Source organism: Gekko japonicus, unplaced genomic scaffold (assembly GCF_001447785.1).
Source record: "Gekko japonicus isolate JY-2015 unplaced genomic scaffold, Gekko_japonicus_V1.1 scaffold1355, whole genome shotgun sequence".
In the NCBI taxonomy this organism is placed as follows: Eukaryota; Metazoa; Chordata; class Lepidosauria; order Squamata; family Gekkonidae; genus Gekko; species Gekko japonicus.
Genome location: NW_015173170.1, coordinates 349,918 through 369,362, shown reverse-complemented (window position 1 = coordinate 369,362; position 19,445 = coordinate 349,918). Strand labels below are relative to the sequence as shown.

The window sequence follows — 19,445 nt, the reverse complement described above, 5'->3', positions numbered from 1 at the left end:
GGTGCAGCTGCTTGCCAGAAAATGCCCGGCCTGCTCTGCTTGCCTGCTCTGTTCCAGCTCTGTGGAGAACTCGTGACTACTGCTGGCAGCCTTTGAGCAGACCGGGTTCAACACACCACGAAAGCCAGATGACACGGAGAGGGCACCAGATTTGGAATGGCTTGCCAGTCATATTTAATCGACATTTAAAATACGGGGGACCCTTTTTTAAAAAAAATGCCCAAGGTGCCTCACAACATACTTGTTAAATCACCTCCTTAAAAAAAGATAAATAAAAGAATCAAACTCAATTGACAGCCGCAGATGGCATAATTTCAATTAAAACTGTAGCAGAGGGTGTGTGTTTTTTAAAGCCTCTTGAGTCATAGAAGCAGACTGGGAAAATTAAGCACACAAAACTCAGCTTGACATCTGAGGGCCAAACGACTGTTATGCTTTTCAACATGTTGTGTCTGGGATCCCTGACCTGACTTTGATTCAGTCAGTCACACATTGGTCACAAGTTCCTTGCTGCTGTCAGAGTCCCACAGCAATCAGTCTCAACAAGGTTCCTCCAGAAGGATCAACTTTATTGAGCACAGTAAAGGCAGGTCATCTGTCCATACATTCAGTGTTAGATCTAACTACCAGGGCGGGAGAGGGAAAGATATACTACTCTTAACCACTATATCACGCTGGCTCTCATACTGGGTTGTGCTGGGTCAGACCAAAGGTCCATCTAGTCTAGCATCCTCTTTCACACAGAGGTCAGTCAGATGCCCACAGAAGGTCCAGAAGGAAGGCACAGAGATCAAGACCTTTCCCTTGTTGTCAGCCACCACCTGTGGTACTGAGAGGGTTATTGCTGGGGCACATCGTTTCCTTCCATATAGTCTAGTCATCATGGCAAATAGCCAAATCATGGGCCTGTCCTCCATACATTTGTTTTATTCCTTTTCAAAGCCAACCAAAGTGGTAGCTACTATTATGTCCCACAGCAGTGTATTCCACAAGCTTTGACTGAGGAAATAAATACTTCTGTCTGTTTACAGTAGTCTTGGGAGGAAGGAAAGAAGGGTCACTCATCTGCCTGTTGCATCTCTGCATGAGTTGATGCTGCTGGATGGCCTCATTCTTGTCAGGACACACATCGAGATCAGTGACAGGGAGGTTTCTCTGAGGACAGGAACTCTATTTTGCATGCTCTAAGAAGACCCCTTTAAAAGTAATATAAGTCAAAGGAACCTCCAGTTTTAATTCAGAAAATAAGGCTGCTTTAGCTATCAGAGTTCAGGGAAGCTCCATTCAAAGGCAATAACTTTGGCACTGCCTAAAACATTTCCCTGAAAGGAAGCATCTTCTCTCCTCCCTAAATCGTATGCAAAAATGCCGCTAATTAGAATAACACAGAGTTGCTATAATATACAACTCGGGCACTCTCTCATCCAGTCATTTTGCCATCTTAGAGACTGTGGAAGATGCTTCCAAAAGGTGTTGCCGGTCGCATTTTAAAAGAAACGTTTTGAACATTTTCTAAAATGCCCCCCTGGGGGAATATCATGTCACTGGAGTGTGTTTTGCAATGGTATTGAAGTGGAACACTTTGAAGGCTTGGGATGAAGAATATCTTTTGATTCTTGTTATGTAAACTTCAGACTAGCTTTTTGACATGTCTCTTGAGCCATGTCAGGTTGGAGAGACCCTTCTCTGATCCTGGGTGAAGTTCTCACATCCAAGCCATTTGGGGAGGTGTTACTGGAGAATCACAAGACGCCTGCTTATATTGGAGAGAGGCAACATTTTCTGACACCTTGGCTGACATACAGACTAGTCTGATTTTTCTGATTAAGGATTGAGACGTGAGCATGAACCAGCCGCAGCTGTCTCTGGGGCCAGCGGAGGTGATAGTAGGCAGAGACGGGTACCGATCAGGGAGCCCCACAAAAGGGGAGGGCAAGATCCGTTTTAAGCCACTTCCAGAGTCTGGTTTCTCCCTACAGGATTCTCTTGCAAATCCACGGGGCCAGATTCTATTCACTGCCATAATCTCTACCTGATAGTGGCCACATCCACGGTTTTGTCAAATGGAAATGTTTTGTCGAATGCATACATATTATCTATTTCTACCTGCAAAAACCTGGGGTATTCTCCAAAGCTTCAGAGCAGCCGTTATTAAAAGCTGAAATATATAACATGTAAATATATATTGTTCCAGGTCAAAGGGTCCTTGTTACAGTGATGAACGCCTGAAACTGCTTTTATACTAAGTCAGACTCTTGGTGTATCCGGGTCACTCTGAGTGGCAATGGCTTGCCAGAGCCTTCATTAAAGGTCTTTCACGTCACCTATTATTTGGTGCTTTCGATTGGGGATGCAGGGGTTGAACTTGGGACCTTCTGCATGCAAAGTAGGTGACCTCCCACTGAACCACAGACCCTTATTTGTGTTGCTTTAAACTGAATCAGACCATTGGCCTATCGATGTTGGTATTGTCTACTCCGACTTGCAAGAGTTCTGATGCAGAGGTCTTCTTTCTGGCCACCTGTTAACAGAACACCTTTAACAGAAGATGTTGGGGACTGAATCTGGGACCTTCTGCAAACCAAGCAGATGCTCTCCTGCTAAGCCAAAGCCCCATGCGATATGTTATCAGTTAACATTAAAGGTGCTACTGTTTTCCCCTTTCCGTCTCTGAGAAGCTCAGGGCAGTGTACACCATTCTCTCAGGACAGTGTACATGTTTCTCTCCCATTTTGTCCCCAAACAGCTGTTCAAAGCAGGTTTGGCTGAGAGTGGGCAGCCCAAGGGGAGGATCTGAACCCAAGGCTTCCAGGGATGTGCAACTTGCCATGCACGAGGAATGTGCTCTGCCTGAGAAATGGCCAGCACCGTCTTCTCTCATGGTGCCGATTACTGGTGGTATTGGAGGACATTCTCTAGAGTCAGTTCCCAGCAGGGTTGTTCTCCAGACAATTGTCGTGTGTGTGGAAGGGCCATCAAGTCGCATTCGACTTATGGAGATGCTGTGGATTAATGACCTCCAAAATGTCCTATCATTAACATCCTTGCTCAGGTCTTGCAAACTGAGGGCCGTGACTTCCTTGACGGAGCCAATCCATCTCAAGTTGGGTCTTCCTTTTCTTACTGCCTTCAACTTCTGCCAGCATTATTGTCTTATCCAGTGAAACTTGTCTTCTCATGATGTGACCAAAGTACAATAGCCTCGGTTTGGTCAATTTAGCTTCCAGGGAGAGACAGTTGTAGACTGCTAACCAAATGAGCTGTAATACACTAATCAACTCACTCTGCGTCTGAATCAAACAATCACTGGGAACCCCCCCCCCATCTTATTTCTGATCATGTGCCATGAATTAAAGCGGGTGCTACCTTAGAAGAGCTGTTCTTTGTGAGAAAGGGATACCTCTTCTAAGACACTGTCTATATTCAGTGGGGCTTTACATAGGTACTTAACACATTCTTAAAAGTCTATGGCCAGATTAAATAGGTGCAGCTTTTGCAATTGACCAAAAGGTTTGTAATTGATTAACCTAACTGATCAACTAAATGTTGCTCAAATCCCTACACCTAGATGAGGTGACCAAAACATACAATGGTGACATCACTATCTGCTTGACGTGAGAGCAACATGTGAGTGGTACACATGTGCAAGCTACTGGATTTGGGATTCTTCCCCATACACTGTCCTCTGAGCCAGTTTGGGGTAGTGGTTAAGTGTGCAGACTCTAATCTGGGAGAACCGGGTTTGATTCCCCACTCCTCCACTTGCACCTGCTGATGTGACCTTGGGTCAGTCACAAGCCGCCCTGAGCCTTCGGGGAGGGCGGGATATAAATGTAAATAATAAATAAATAAATAAATAAATATGCTCTGGCACAGCTGTCCTTGAAAAAGAGCAGTTTGTATCAGAGTTCTCTCAGCCCCACCCACCTCACAGGGTGTCTGTTGTGGGGAGGGGAAGGGAAAGGAGTTTGTAAGCCGCTCTGAGACTCCGAGTGAAGGGCGGGGTATAAATCCAATCTCTTCTTCTCTTCTTCTCTTCTTCTCTTCTTCTCTTCTTCTCTTCTTCTCTTCTTCTCTGGTGCCCATGGATTGCCTCTGGTTGGCTGATAAAGGCACAGAAGCTTGTCGCCACATGTCCATCATCCTTGCAGAACTGGGGTGAAGCATATTTTGATTTGATATTATTTTTAGTTCAAAATGTCCCAGGTTTTCCAACCCAGTTTCATAAACCAATTTGCCATGTGCAAGTAAATGGCATATAAATTAATTATTCCAATGAACAACATAATGGATTTGCTGAGTGGATCCATGTGGACTTTTCCCATGCTCATGACAGTAATCTCTAATCCTGGAGCCAAGCCCTGAAACAAATGGGGTTTGCCTTGATAAATCAGTTTTAGAAAGCTTTCGTCTGATCCTTAGGCGCATACTGTAAATACTGCTGAATTTCCCAGTGGAACTTCTCTGGAAATCCTAGAGATGGATGCTGTCGTATTACGTATGACTAATGAAAATGGAACCTCTCATTTTTTGCCATTTCTTTCAGTGCTGGTTTTAAGAGGCCTGATTACATTTCTGTAGGTTATTAGATAAGGGCTAAATACATTACACTTTCAACAAACTATCTCACATTTAAGATTTAAAGGTCATGCATTTGTTAGGCAGTCAAGCCACTGCAACAGAGTTGAATTGTAGGTCAAATTTCATTTTGACTAGCTTTCTTTCAGATGTTCTCTTGATTTATTTGTGAAATGATCTGAAGAGAATCTACCCCCCCCCCATTCACGTATTTATTTACGCTTTTATATCCCACTTTGTCCCTACTGGAGACTCGGAAGTGGCTTACAATGAAAGGCAAAAAAGCAATTTATACAAACAACAAACGCACAAAAAACACAACCTCTTGACCTCTAGGAGCACAGCTGGGGGTACAGAAGGCACCAATGGAAGAGGAAGTCAGGGAAATTGCCCACCTGTAGATTGACTCCACTTGCATTGCTGAGGAACCAAGCAGACAGTCCCGGAATAACTTTCTGCTGACTCTCCTTGATCCCTCTCTCGCTGTCTTATTTCCATCCCACATCCCTGGTATCCCAATTTATACTTCCCCTAGACTTGCCAACCAACATGTGGGGTCTGGTGTTCTCCTAGAATTACAACTGATCTCCAGACTACAGAAATCTATGGCACCACATATCTATTGAGCCACCCCCTTACCATACCTCACTATCCCCCAGCACTGTCTCCAAATCACCAAGAATTTCCCAGACCAGAGTCAGCAATCCTACCCACCCACCCCATGGCTTTAAAAAGCCAAATAACATAGAAGGAGTTCCAGTTACGGTATGATGTCAAGAGTTGTCTGTATTGGGATAGTTGGTTAATATAGCAGAGTTTTGCCCAGCCATAGACTCATAAGGAGCTGCGGTGGCTCAAGTGGTTAAGAGGCTGAACTGCAGGCTGTGGAAGGTCTGTAGTTCAGCAGTTCGAGACCCGGGTGCCGCAAAACGGAGTGAGCTCCCGTCTCTAGTTCCAGCTCCTGCCAACCTAGCAGTTCGAAAGCAAGAAATTGCAAGTAGATAAATAGGGACCACTTCGGTGGGAAGGTAACAGCGTTCTGTGCGCCTTGGTGTTTAGTCATGCCAGCCACATGACCACGGAAACGTCTTCGGACAGCGCTGGCTCTTTGGCTTTGAAACGGAGATGAGCACCGCGACCCTAGAGTCGGATTCGACTGGCTTTCGAGCAAGGGAACCTTTACCTTTACCTTTTTAGATGCATTATACCGAGTGCAGTAAATACATCTCCCAAGAAGTATATTGCGAATAAAGAGGTAAACTTAAATGTATTCAATCCAGTTCACATTCAGGTTGCATTCAAAAGAAGTCAAAGAAGCCTAAGCCGAAGAGTACTTTCCCCATCACAAAAGGCCAGCTTGTCCGGCACCATGTGTACGGGGAGTATGAGGACAATTGTCCCTACAGGAGAGACCTGCAGAGAGATGCATCTCCATGGAAAGTCTCCATGGAATTGAAAACAAATCAGCCAGTATCATACCCTCTATACCCTCTATAAATCGATGGTACGTCCTCATTTGGAGTACTGTGTACAGTTCTGGTCACCACAACTCAAAAAGGATATTATAGCATTGGAAAAAGTGCAGAAAGGGCAACTAGAATGATAAAAGGGTTGGAACACTTTCCCTATAAAGAAAGGTTAAAACGCTTGGGGCTCCTTAGCTTGGAGAAACGATGGCTGAGGGGTGACATGATCGAGGTTTACAAGACTATGCATGGGATAGAGCAGGTCGAGAAAGAGGTACTTTTCTCCCTTTCTCACAATACAAGAACTCGTGGGCACTCCATGAAATTGCTGAGCAGTTGGGTTAGAACAGATAAAAGGAAGTACTGCTTCACCCAAAGAGTGATTAACACATGGGATTCACTGCCACAGGAGCTGGTGGCGACTACAAGCATGGACGGCTTCAAGAGGGAACTGGATAAACATATGGAGCAGAGGTCCATCAGTGGCTATTAGCCACAAGGTATAGATAGGAACTCACAGGGTGGGGCAGGTGATGCTCTGTATTCTTGGTGCTTGGGATTGCTTCTAGAGTCCTGGCCCCACTGGTGGACCTCCTGATGGCACGTGGTATTTTTGGCCACTGTGTGACAGAGTGTTGGACTAGATGGGCCACTGGCCTGATCCAACACTGGCTCCTCTTATGTTCTTATGTACTTAAGGCCATGTGAAGCAAGCCTGAGAGGACAAAGTGAGCAAGAGAGGAGGGAGTCAGAGGGCAGCTCCCAGGTTAAGACAAAGGAAGGGTTCCCATTCAAGGAGATAACACCTATGCACACTTGGAGTGATGTAGTGCCCTCCAGTGTCCAGGCATGCTGAGTCACTCACTGCAACAGTCTGGCTGCGTTACAATACTAGCAGCAGAAAACCAGTTTGGTGTAGCAGTTAAGAGCGGCAGACTCTAATCTGGAGAGCTGGGTTCGATTCCCCACTCCTCTACATGAAGCCCGCTGGGTGACCTTGGGCCAGTCACAGTTCTTTTAGAGCTCTCTTAGCCCCTAAAAAAAACAAGTCTAGCTCATTATTTAATAGTGCATAACGCTAAGAGCTGGAACTTTCAGCTGCCAGACAATTTTCGGATGTCCGGGCTATTCGACACACAATGCCATACGATAATTATTAATGAATTAATACTAGCAGCATGTCCTATACCTGCTGATCCTCCTTGTGAGATGAAACCAAATCCGTAGTGATGCAACAAAGAACTCAGTGAGGATGAGCCAGTTTGGGTCCCATTTTGTAAGCTGCATGATTGATAGCAGATGTCCTGTTCTTTTCCCTCCTTCCAGATAACCAAGCTGAAAATTGACAGCAACCCATTTGCCAAAGGATTCAGGGACTCTTCCAGACTCACTGATATTGAGAGGTAATGGGGGAACTTTATTTACTTTTTGGTTCTGATAAGATAAAGAGGGGAAAGGGAGAGTTGGGATGAAAAGTATCCTTTCAGCTCATCTACGAAGCAGCACATTTGAATGTTGTCCCATCGCATGAAAGGGGTCTCCATCTTCTTTCCAAAAGAGTATCAGTTCTTTGAAGATGGTTCTTAATGCAATTACGTTGATCTTGGTTTTTCCGTCAGATTTCTGGACCTTTTGCTACACATATGCAGGGCTTTGTCGAAATAGACGACAGCATAACTTTAGCATTTGCCTTTCACTTCTGGTACTTCTAAGCCTTTATCATGTCCATTCTCACGATCCGTATCTGCCAGATTCCAAGCCCACTGGAACTGATTCAGATACTCCATAAGATCCTGTAGCAGGATCCTTAATGAACTGCCTCAGAACACGGGGGGGGGGGGCTGAATGCCCCCCCCAGCCATGAAAGGAAGATCCTCCATCCCATCACTTCAGAGAAAAAGCTGCGGTGGCTCAAGTGGTTAAGACGCTGAACTGCAGACTGGAAGGTCGGTAGTTCAGCAGTTCGAGACCCGGGTGCCGCAAAACGGAGTGAGCTCCCGTCTCTAGTTCCAGCTCCTGCCAACCTAGCAGTTCGAAAGCAAGAAATTGCAAGTAGATAAATAGGTACCGCTTCGGTGGGAAGGTAACAGCGTTTCGTGCGCCTTGGTGTTTAGTCATGCCGGCCACATGACCACGGAAACGTCTTCAGACAGCGCTGGCTCTTCGCCTTTGAAACGGAGATGAGCACCGCAACCCTAGAGTCGGACTCGACTGGCTTTCGAGCAAGGGAACCTTTACCTTTTATGTGCCTCTGCCAAAGATCTGGGTCCCTTCTCCCAGGTATAAACAGGAGCACCTCAAATACTACTCACGGTTTTATTCTCACATTCGCTTTCATTAGAAAAGAGCAAGAGTCCAGTAGCACCTTAACGACAAAGCCACACAAAGTACATAGGAAAATTCAGACAAGAGCTCCTTCAAACAAATGATCCCAACCCTACACGCTAGAGGGGATACAAGACCTCTATGAGTCTGCTGCTCTTGGACCCACACAGACCCAGGTTACAAAAAGATCGTCACATCCGTGTCGATCCTAGGTCAGCTCTTCCTAACGTAAATGAGAAATTGGGAATAATAATGATTAGTGGTCATGGGCTGATACCTGGGATGTTCTTCTGAGGGAGGAAGGAAGGGAGTTCCAAAGAAGGCAGGCATCTCTTAAGAGCCCTTCTTTTGCAGTAAGGGCTTGGTGCCCAGACTGAAAATGCAGTGGATCCAGCATGCCTCACTAGGGAGTTTAGGGCAGTGTGCATGTTTTCCCCTAACCCATTTTATCCTCGCAGTGACCTCTGGCAAGCTGCAAAGTACGTAGCGCCCCCCCCGCTCTCACATGAATTTGTGAATGTGGATCTGGGAAAACAGGAAGGAATTAAGTGGGTACAGGAAGGAATTATGCTGGAAGTAAAAGGAAGAACTGAAAACGTGAAGGGACTGTAGTCCCAGGAAGCCCCAATAGCAAGTTTACATTCACATTGGACGACCTAGTGCTGAAATCACATTTTACGTTTTAAAAAATTGTCTGACTTGTGCATTAAAATAGAATGAATGAATGAAGGATGGCAGTTTTAAACTAAATTGCTAGGCTGAATACGACTTGATGGAGCCTGTGGAAAGGAACATTTACCTTTTCTTCCCTCACCCCATTTTCCAGCTGAAAATCACCATCCCTACCTGCTTTTAGCCCTGTTGGGGAAACCTTATGGGAGCTGTAAACTTCTGTCAGTGGAGGTAAAAACGTATTGGGAGTGGCGACTTCCTGTGGGAAAACTGGGATGGGGAAGGAGTTCTTATAGCCCTTCCACCAACAGATTGTGCATTTAGATCAGTGCCTTGTGGATTTGTTGTTGTCATTGTCAAGTCACATCTGTAAGGCTTTCAAGGCAAGAGATGTTCAGCGGTGGTTTGCCACTGCCTGCTTCTGCATCATGACTCTGGTCTTCCTGGGAGGTCTCCTGTCCAAATACTGACCAGGGCCGATCCTGTTTAGCTTCTGAGATCTGATGAGATCAGGCTAGCCTGGGATATTGAGGGTAGGCCAAATACAGCCTGTGGAAAGGGGAGGGAATCTCTTTAGGGGGGAAAATCCATTTCTTAGATATATGATTAAAATGTTCTTAATCACTTGGAAGGATGGTACAGATAAAGGCTCACCACACAAGTTTGTAACTAATTTGTATGCTGGGACAGGATGCGAATCCCTCTTTTCTCCCTTCTCTGTTTGGCTCCTGGTGATGAGCACATTCAAAAGCGCCAAGAGCTCTCCGGTGTGCGACTTCCCTCTTTGGTGAAATTCCTTATTTTAATAACTTTTAAAAGATCAGTTCTTAATAGGCAGTAAGTCCTATGAACTAAGTAGATGCTACTGAAACTTCTTTCAAGGAACATCTTTAGGGCTGAGCTGTTGATTTGTTACGTGACCTTCTGAGACCCAAGTTGGCTTTGAACTGCTGATTTATAATCTCGTTCTCTTCATATGACTGATATACCGCATGATTACAGTTCAGTAAATCAGGGTCCGCCCTTTGTTTCAGTGTTTTTTAGATAAAATGCCCAAAATAAGATTTGCTTGTTCACAAAACCTGTGCATATTTCTCCCCAGTGGGCATGAATTTTGCTGTGAAGCTTCATCCCTACCTCCCCGTTCGGCATGGGGGACATTAGCCTCTTTGGGGTAAGCATACTCTGGAGAGCTCTGAGATGACCAAACCCAATTGTCTTATAGAGATAAATCAGGGATGCCATGTTCCAGGTGGGGCCTGGGGACCCTCCAGAATTACAGCTCAGTTCCAGACTACAGAGATCAGTTCCCCTGGAGAAAAGGGATGCTTTGGAGGGTGGACTCTATGGGATTGTACCACACTGAGGTCCCTGTCCTACCCAGGTTCTGCCCCCAAATCTTCCCAGCCTGGATCTGTCAACCCTTCCCCCCCCCCAGTGGCAGGGGGGACCTGGCAACCCTATGATAAATCTATAAGACTGGGAAACTGGAAACACGAGGAAAAGTTTTCATTCTTTCCTATATTCTAAAAGCTGAACATTGTGAAACTTCAATAACTTCATGGAACAATGGACCTTGAAATCAACTTGCAAGGTTAATAGAGTCTCAGATGCCACTCCTGGAAAGCAACAATATTATCTGGTCCATTTACACGCTTCGGCACAGGTTGTTCGCAAGTTCACAGCCGCACCTTCTTGAAAGGTGGATATTTGATTAGTCCTTGTAATCAGATAATCTGTTTCCCAAATGTTCTTCTGAAAGCGGACGGTCATTTGGTGCATGGATGTCTGGGGATGCGTGCAGTGCCCGTTCCGCCATGGTTGCCTCCGCTGTGCATCGCCTCCAAGAGAACTCTCATTTGGCAAAGCGTTGTCAGTGTTTGGGTTGACCTAAATAGTGTAAATGTGGGACAAAGCTTTGGATTTAATTTCCAGATATTTAAGTCTGCTTTTTTCCTAACTAGCCTTTGGGGATGGAAGCAAATCAGATCAATTGATCTTTGGAGACCTAAAGAAATTAAATTAGGTGGGAGTCAGTTACTGCACTAAACCATCTAGTAATTGGATTGCTCCTTGTAACTGATTGAAAACAGCTGCTATCTGTAACAATACCGGCTGGGCTTCCTTACAGTAGGTCTGAAAGGGGGCGGAGGGAAGGCATCTTTTTTATGACATGATGACAGAAATTGCACTTTTCTCACCTAATTGAATCTGATTTTATAAATATGTGACTTTAGCAATTTCAAACTTCCCATTTCAGATTTACTGTCAGGGCACAACTCCAGAATCTGTGAACTCCGCTCTGGAAACTGCCGTTGATGCCAGGGCTTAGCTCCGGAGCATGTGAAGTAGGAACACAAGCTACAATGCTTCTGGGCATGCACGGAATGCTTTCCCTCAGCTGTGAATGTTTCATAACCAGTAGATGAAGTAGCTGGGCTTATAGGAAAGGGGTTTGGAGTGCAGCTTCCAGGAAAGTGGAGTGCCAGGACCTCTTGGAAGCATCAAAGCTCATTTTTGTTCATGATGTGTAGGATTGCCCTGGTGCCTGGGGGAAAAATTGGGGTGGGGGCCCATGGCTCAGTGAAACGGCGTCTGCTTTGCAAGCAGAAGGTCCCAGGTTCAACCTCTGGCCTCTCCAGTGAAAAGGATTCGGTAAAGCCAAACAGAATGATACATGTGACAAAAGTCAAATCAGGGATCCCCTGACTTGACTAACAGTCACACATAACATCAGGGAACTATCATTTCCAGGCGGCCCAGTTTGGCTTGGGGTTGCAGTGTGGGGGAGGAGCCTTCCCTCCCACATCGTTTTACCACAGCTGAAACAGATGTGGGGGCCCACTGACCTTGCTGTGGGGCTCCATGTGCTGCCATCAGTACATGTGGAGCCCTAGGTAAAGGGAAACAGCCCCGCCCAAGTTGGCAATTTTGGCGAGGGAAAACCTTGTGGGAAGGGATGCTGAAGCCCCCACTCCCACCGCGCTGCGCTCCTGAGCCAAATTTGAGTCACGCGCACTGTCTAGTTTGGCCCAGAACAGGTGATGTGAAAGATCTCTGACTAAAGCCTTGGAGAGCTGCTGCCAATCAGAGTACAGAAGACTGACATTAGAAGACCAAGGGTCTTGCTCAAAGGCCAGCTTCATGTATTCCTTTAGGAATGTCCAGGCTTTATACTCAGGTTTTATACTGAAGCAGCCCTTTTTTCTTACTGTATTTCCCAGCCATTTATGGCAGATTGTTTTGCGTCAGGACTATTAATTTAAATAAGTTTTACTGTAGTTTTGGAATACTTGGTCCCTCTGCAAATGTCTGGGGGGGATTGTAACTGGTGGCAAGTCCTTTCCCACAAAGTCCTTGACCTCCATGCACTTGAGGGCACATCTGCAGAGTGGACAAGGTGCACCAATGGGCATACTTCTGTACATGGGAAAACGAGAAGCAGCCCACGTAGCACATGTGATGTAGGCCATTATGTGGACAAGCCCTCTTACATGGAAAGATCAGGCAGAGAGGGCAGAGTTGTCTGAATGTGTTTATCCCCCCCCCCAAGATAATCCCTTTGGATCCTTGTTCGGCTTTTGATTTGTGTTGCAAATCTACTGTTTTCAGGCAGTAGTTAGTTGCTGCATCACTATCTTTTTTTTTTTTAAACCCTTGAAGGGATATTGTAATTGTTTTTTCATAAGACTACATAACTACAAAGAAATATATGGGGGGGGGGACTACAACTAAGGATAAAGAAAAGATACCCACACTAACTAAAAATCCAAGAGAAGGAGATCACATCCGTGTTAAACTAAATGATAGTAATTAAAGTGTTAGTAACACAATATACTTGTAAAGTTCTTGTTTTTCACAGCTTCTATGTTAATATATTAGTTATTATGAGAGAACTTTCTGAGCATCTTCGTTACTTCAAAAGGCGATTTTCAAAGTCCTTCTGCCCTTACTTCGGTTTTCTATCTCTAAAATCGTATACAGTTTTCATTGCTCTTGCACCCGTTTCACCCACAGAGTCTTCATCCGTTCCAGAGGTGGCAGAGTCACTTGATTTGGTTTCTTCGTCTTTAGATTCTTCCCCCGATCCCAGCTGACATCTCAAGAATTCCTTGGCTTTAAAAATGGGGTCAATCTTCTCTCTTTTATCGTTGATTTTAAAGAAGACACCTTCGGGGATTGCCCACCGGTACTGAATTCCGTTAGTTTGAAGAAAAGAGATTAAGTCCTTATAGCTTTCCCTCTTTTGACGAATTTCAAATGGAATGTCTTTTAAAGTCTTAATGGTTGTATTCCCCAATTTCAGTGGAGTTGCTGAAGTTGCCTTTAATATAGCATCTCTGGTCTGTCTTCTTGCAAATCTGACCACAATCTCTCCAGGCAGGTTATTTTTTAAAATATAATTGGAGTAAGCCCAATAGGCAGTCTCCATATCTTTTACTATTTCATCCGCTGATAAGCCTGTTACTGGAGCAATAATCTCGCCCAGTCCTCTTCAGATCTTCTTTTTCAGTTTCAGGAACTCCCTGGAATCTGAGAATCATGTTGGCCTTTTCCATTTGCAGCTGTAACAGATGGTTTTCTTGGAGGTTTTGTTTGTTTCCACATCTCCCATTCTTTTCTTCATTTTCTTGTTTGCGGTGTCCATCTCTGTGATTTTCTCAGTCGCATGCTCCACTTTCTTCTCCGTTTCTGCCAGCTGGCGCTGCTGTAGAGCAAAGTTTTGGTTTAGCGAGGTCAGTTGCTGGTTAATACCATCAAGTTGCTCCACCATCGGCTTGAGCATATCCGCTAACATCTTCATGACGTCCGCTCCCTCTTCCGGTTTTGGGCTCTGACTGCCCGGTGCTTTCACTTTTAACTTTCCTCGGGAAGCCGCCATTTTACAGCTTTGTTTACAATTTCAAACCGCTTTGCAAGGGCTAAAAAAACTTGTCGCTTCACTATCGGCACTCAAGTAAGTCTCTCAAAATAAACTCGCTATTTATTTCCTCCCTTCTCCCTTCGATACGTTTGTCTGTCCATGTGCTTAAGAGGCGTCCCTCTTTGCGCTCTGCTTTTCCCACGGGGGGGGGAATCTGTTTTTTTAAATAGTCCATTTACTTTGAACTTACGTTCATTGTTGGTCATATCTCTGACCTCGCTCACATCATTCATTATTCCGCTCAATCTCCCATGCTTGTCCCGGTCGAATTAGCTTGTGCCCGGAGGCCACACAACAGCAGGACCATCAGGGTGGAGGGAAGCCTCGATTCTCTGGCATCGAGCCGTTGAAGAGGCTAACCCTCAAAAGCCCTCTGGCCTGGAGCCTATCACAAAGGCTCAGTGGGGGTGCCACTTGAGGTAGCACCCCTCCATGCTGCTGGTGTGCTAATCGCCTCCCTGAGGTCTGGGGAGAGTGACCGCCATTGCCAATCCACAAACCGGAAGTCCGCTGCATCACTATCTTGTGGTCACAGGAGTCAGCTTCCCCAACAATGAGGGAGGGAGAAACAACAACCCTGCAGAGAAAGAGGCACTGTCTCATGGCCACCCAGTAAACTTCATGGCAAAGTGGGGATCTGACCCTGGGTTCTCCCTACTTCTAGACAGACACTTGCATAGGATTACACCACAGGCTTTTGTGTTGCAGGGGTGTGAGTGAGAGAAAGGGGACTCTTTCTTGTAGTGGAGGGTTTCGTCTCATTTTCTACCACTGCAGTTCATTATCTGAATCTGTTTCTTGTTAGTTATCCTTTCTTTTTTTAAAATCTGCATTGACACTCCAAGCACATTTATTTTTGCACCTTCAGAACCTGTGGAGATTACTGTCTGAAGTTTCTTGGAACTTAGAGATTCTTCCAGAGGTGCTGCTAAGAGGCACCTATCTGAAATGAATGCCTTTGAGATTCAAAATGAAAGCAGTCCTGGCTGCGGTTTAATTCCCAGTCCGTATATTCTCTATAGTGTTAGGGAGTTTTCCTTGCCATGCATTGAATGGATAAACAAATTGCATTTGTCAGATTGATTACTTTCCCCCTCAGAGTATTAATTTTAAAATTACTCATTTTTTAACTTTAAAAAAGAACAACCACCAAGAATGAATGATGGATAGGCCTGTCTGCATTAGTAGCCAACCTGTGGCATGTGCCAAAACTTGTGCCACTGCATGACAGGAGCAAGAAGGATCACTGACCTATCTTTGGTACATAGCTGGGCCTGTTACGTACTCCTTATCTGCTTCTCTAGGCCCTCATTGCTACCTATATCCTGGTCCGATCAAAAAGAGGTCAGACTGAGGCTTCTGTATACTATTCTACATGTATACTCTCTTCTCATCAGAGCCCTTGTACAGGAACCCTGGCCAACTAATATGGAGGTGGACAGTCCTTTCTTGGTGGTGGCACGGTGATTATGAAATGGTGTTTCCTGTGAGGTCCCCCAAACATAATCCTCAGTGTCATTTTTTGTTGTTGTTCAGTCGCACAGCCAAGTCTGACTCTTCGCGACCCCATGGACCACATCACGCCAGGCTTTCCTGTCTTCCGCCGTCCTCTGGAGTTTGCTTAATTTTGTGTTCAATGCATCAGTAACGCTATCTAACCATCTCATCCTTTGCTGTCCCCTTCTTCTGTTGCCTTCAATCCTTCCCATGGGCAAAACCATTTTTATTTCAGTAGGCTTCTAAATCTGTGTGTTTTTTTTAAAAAAAAATTAATCAGTTCGGAAAGTTTTTTCAGTTCAATATTTATTCTTCTTCTTCTATAAAGTGATCTTTAACAGCTGCTGCACATTAATTGTCTTAATGAGGTGTGTTTGATATTTATATCCCAACTTTTGCTTTGACTTTATCCAAGGCAGCAAATTAGGGGTGTGAGTTTTTAAAAAAATCTATATTAATTTTGGATCTGGATTTTCAGGGAGGGCATTGGTTCTATTATCCCATATTCAGCTCTGTATCAGAGGCTATATCTTCTTTCTCTATCTGGAAGAAACATGGATAACATTTGTGACAATCCTACAGGATTGTTTTTAATGGCTGTTGTGGCAAAGTTGATCATTTGAGAAAAATAGGATTAAGTGTTAAGGGTAATGAGTATCGGGTTATTAATGAATCCAAAACTTTCAGAGATTAAACTGGGATTGTATAATGTTTCACAAAATGACCAGCACAATATGTATTATTTTTGAAAAATGTCCATTTGTGCTATATACGAACACCACAAATTGAATTTCTGTCTCAAATTTTATGGAGTAGAATTGTAATAGAAAATATATTGATCTGTCTGCTGGTAATTTATAAAATTATCTGCATCTGTTTCTAGGGGGGGGGGGAACCATTGAAAAAGAGGCTGTGTCGTTGTAACAACTGAAGGTTTCATCCAGGTTTTGATAGGTGCCAACCAGCTGTTTGGGGCAGGGGGCGGGGCTAGAATTAATCTCAACTGTTACACCCTGTTGAAAAGTCAATTTGCCTGGCCAGGCTCCTTCATCCGTCTTCCAGTCAGTCATCCAATACTTTATGCATGCTTGTAGCATGCAGCCTCCTCTTCCAAGACAAGGCAACTCTGGGTGTTCCTCTTCCTGTCACATGACTCTAGTGATACATGACTTCCTGTTACATGTTTGCATCACCCTGGGTCCCATGTTGTCACTTGGGTCCTGGGTCTGGAAAGGTTAAAGACCACTGCTGTATAGGGCACTGTTTTTGCTGAATTCCAGGGGTACCATGAATAGTTACCGTCCCCTAATTTATAACACTTCTGCAAAACTGCATTATGACACTTAGATCAGATCTGTCCAAATGTATTCAAATTAGGGTTTGCCTCCCTGCAGCAGCAAATGCTGGGAGACTTTGCTATTGGCATTTTGGGAGGCGGCGTTTCAGGAGGAAATGACATCACTTCCAGGTGGTCTGCTTTCTGGGTAAAGACCACAGAGATCAGGGGAATTTCCTAGAGCATCACTATGGATGTCGTTTCCCCACTTCCCATTTTTTTCTCCTGCTTTTCAAATTTTCAAAGGTGGGAATGGGAGATTGCCTGCCACCGATGGGCAAATGGCACTGTGGACGTTATACAGGAAATGCACTGTTGTGGAGCATCTATCAGGGACAGGATCATCTGGATGAAGCTAGGCTGGAAGCCAGAACGGGGAAAAGGCAAACTACCCAAGAGGGGAGACATAGGCTGTGGTCACACAGCAAGTGTACCGTGATTTGTTTCCGCTGTAAATTCTTTGTACATGCGCATATGCGCACAATGGTAAAAGCTGGGGGGGGGGGACTACTGAAAGAAGGATGCTCAGATGACCTAATTGCAATCATTGTGAGAGACGGCTGTCCAGATCAGCAAACTCACGGATTCAAAGTGCAAATACCCAGAAAGTACTTGGTTTTCCTGGTGTCAGAGAACTCGCTAGGGAACCGTGAAGATCATGTGAGTGAGCCCACTTCGGTGCAGGAGACGGATGTGGGCGTCTGATCCGCAATTTTAAATGCGAGAGGGAACAGCGGTGAAACCCGATCAAATCGACCGTGTGACCACGGCCATAGATTCAAGGATGGTCAGAACAAAGGAAACGAAAGAAGCCACACAAGCTAGAAGGTTCAAGCGGAGATGCTACTGAGGAGCTCTAAACAAGAGGCGTGGACCATTTTGCTGGAAGCCCCTTCTCACTCCTTCTTCTTAAGGGTGGTTGGAACAAAGGAGAGAGCAGAAAAGTGGAGGTGTCTTCAGAAGAACATCTTGCTCTTTCCGTCGGAGAAGAGCAGGATCCAAGAGATTGCACTTTCCTCCTGACCTTCTCCCAAGGCCCCCAGGCTTGTGGTGCCACTCCCTTTTATCCCTGTCAACAATCGGGGTGTGCGTGTGTGAGATAGGCTGAAAAAGAGTGTCTGGGCCCAAGGACACCCAGTGAGCTTTATGAGTGAGTGGGAATTGGACTTTGGGTCTCCCTCGTCCAACCCCTGCACCGTCCTACTAGAGTAGGGATCAGCATCTGGAGGCCCCAAAGTCAAATCTGGCCCTCCTGCTATCAAGCCACTGCCAAAAGAGTGATGTCTAGAAGAGGCTGGCCATGGCAAATGTTCTTGAGAGCAAACAATGGAGGATCTGGGAGCCTTGGCCCCCCGCTATCTTTCTCATCTTCACAGTGGCCTTCCTATACTGTTAGCTGTAGAGCAGAGCATTATCTAAGTTCATCATCTAAGTTCTTATTTAAGAAGAAGGCAGGGCATAAAGAATAAGGGCGATTTCTCACTAGAGCTGCCTCGCAGCACAGCCGCCGTTTGCCCCGACACAAACATGTCAATTTCACACCCGAAGCTCCGGGGCTGCATTTTGACTCGGGGCTTCGCCCGATTTCCTCCGCAGTTTCGTGATCCTGGTTTTTGAGGATCATGAAACTGTGGAGGAAATCGGGCGAAGCCCCGAGTCAAATGCAGCCCCGCAGCCTCGGGTGTGAAATTGACATGTTTGTGTCGGGGCAAACGGCGTTGTGCTGCGAGGCAGCTCTAGTGAGAAATCGCCCTAAGAGAAAACCAACACAAAGTTGTTTTTCTGCCCAGCCCTTCCCTGCCCGGAATTGTTCAGGCTGGTACAAGATATCGGCCTTCAAGGTTATAAATGGTGGGCAGTAAATGAGCTCTAAAAACCCTGCGTTTAAATGATCTTAATTTCTCATTCTGTGCCGCTTCCAAAATAAAATATATTGGTATTTCTTCTGTTGCTCAAAACAAGAGAAGAAGGCATCAGATCCATAACAGAACCAGTGCAGTATTCCACCCACCCACCCCCGCCCTTCTCTTGTGAGATCTGCTGGGAGATAAATGGGGGATGGCCCCAGTCTTCAATCACTTAAAAGGCAATAATTCAATTATAGCATCCTCTCGGTAGCGACTGCCATTGCTTTCTGTCCACTTCCAGTCCCCGCAAGTAAATTACTTTGATAAGATTCTCTCCCCCTGCTCTTCTCATAGATTTTTCTTTTTACAAGAGACTCGCATAAGTAATCATACCAGTGATAGTCCAAGGACGATACCAATATAACTGCCCTTAGTAAAAGAGAGAGAGAGATGCACCATGGTTAAGATTTATTACACTGTTTGGCATTTAGGGGGAGCATTGGTCAATATGTGTGATAAAGAAAAAATAAAAGCCAAAGAACCAATAAAATGTGCTTTTACCACCTTCCTAATAAATGAGCATTCCGTGCGCCTTGGTGTTTAGTCATGCCGGCCACATGACCACGGAAACGTCTTCGGACAGCGCTGGCTCTTCGGCTTTGAAACGGAGATGAGCACCGCAACCCTAGAGTCGGATTCGACTGGCTTTCGAGCAAGGGAACCTTTACCTTTTTTTATTGTCACCAGGCATGTTCAGAGGAGACTTCTGCCAAATGCCAGGTATCAACACCTGCAATTAA

At 45.3% G+C, this 19,445-nt stretch overlaps 1 protein-coding gene across 1 annotated transcript in view; it reads left to right on the top strand.

Moving 5' to 3' along the window:
• The window catches only part of TBX20 (T-box 20), a 31,901-nt gene extending 24,450 nt beyond the window's left edge, over window positions 1-7,451 (top strand). Inside the window, exon 6 of the mRNA XM_015422535.1 lies at window positions 7,371-7,451. Coding sequence (XP_015278021.1) covers window positions 7,371-7,451 — 81 coding nt within the window. The remainder of the gene's footprint in view (window positions 1-7,370) is intronic.
• Window positions 7,452-19,445: the final 11,994 nt, after the last annotated feature.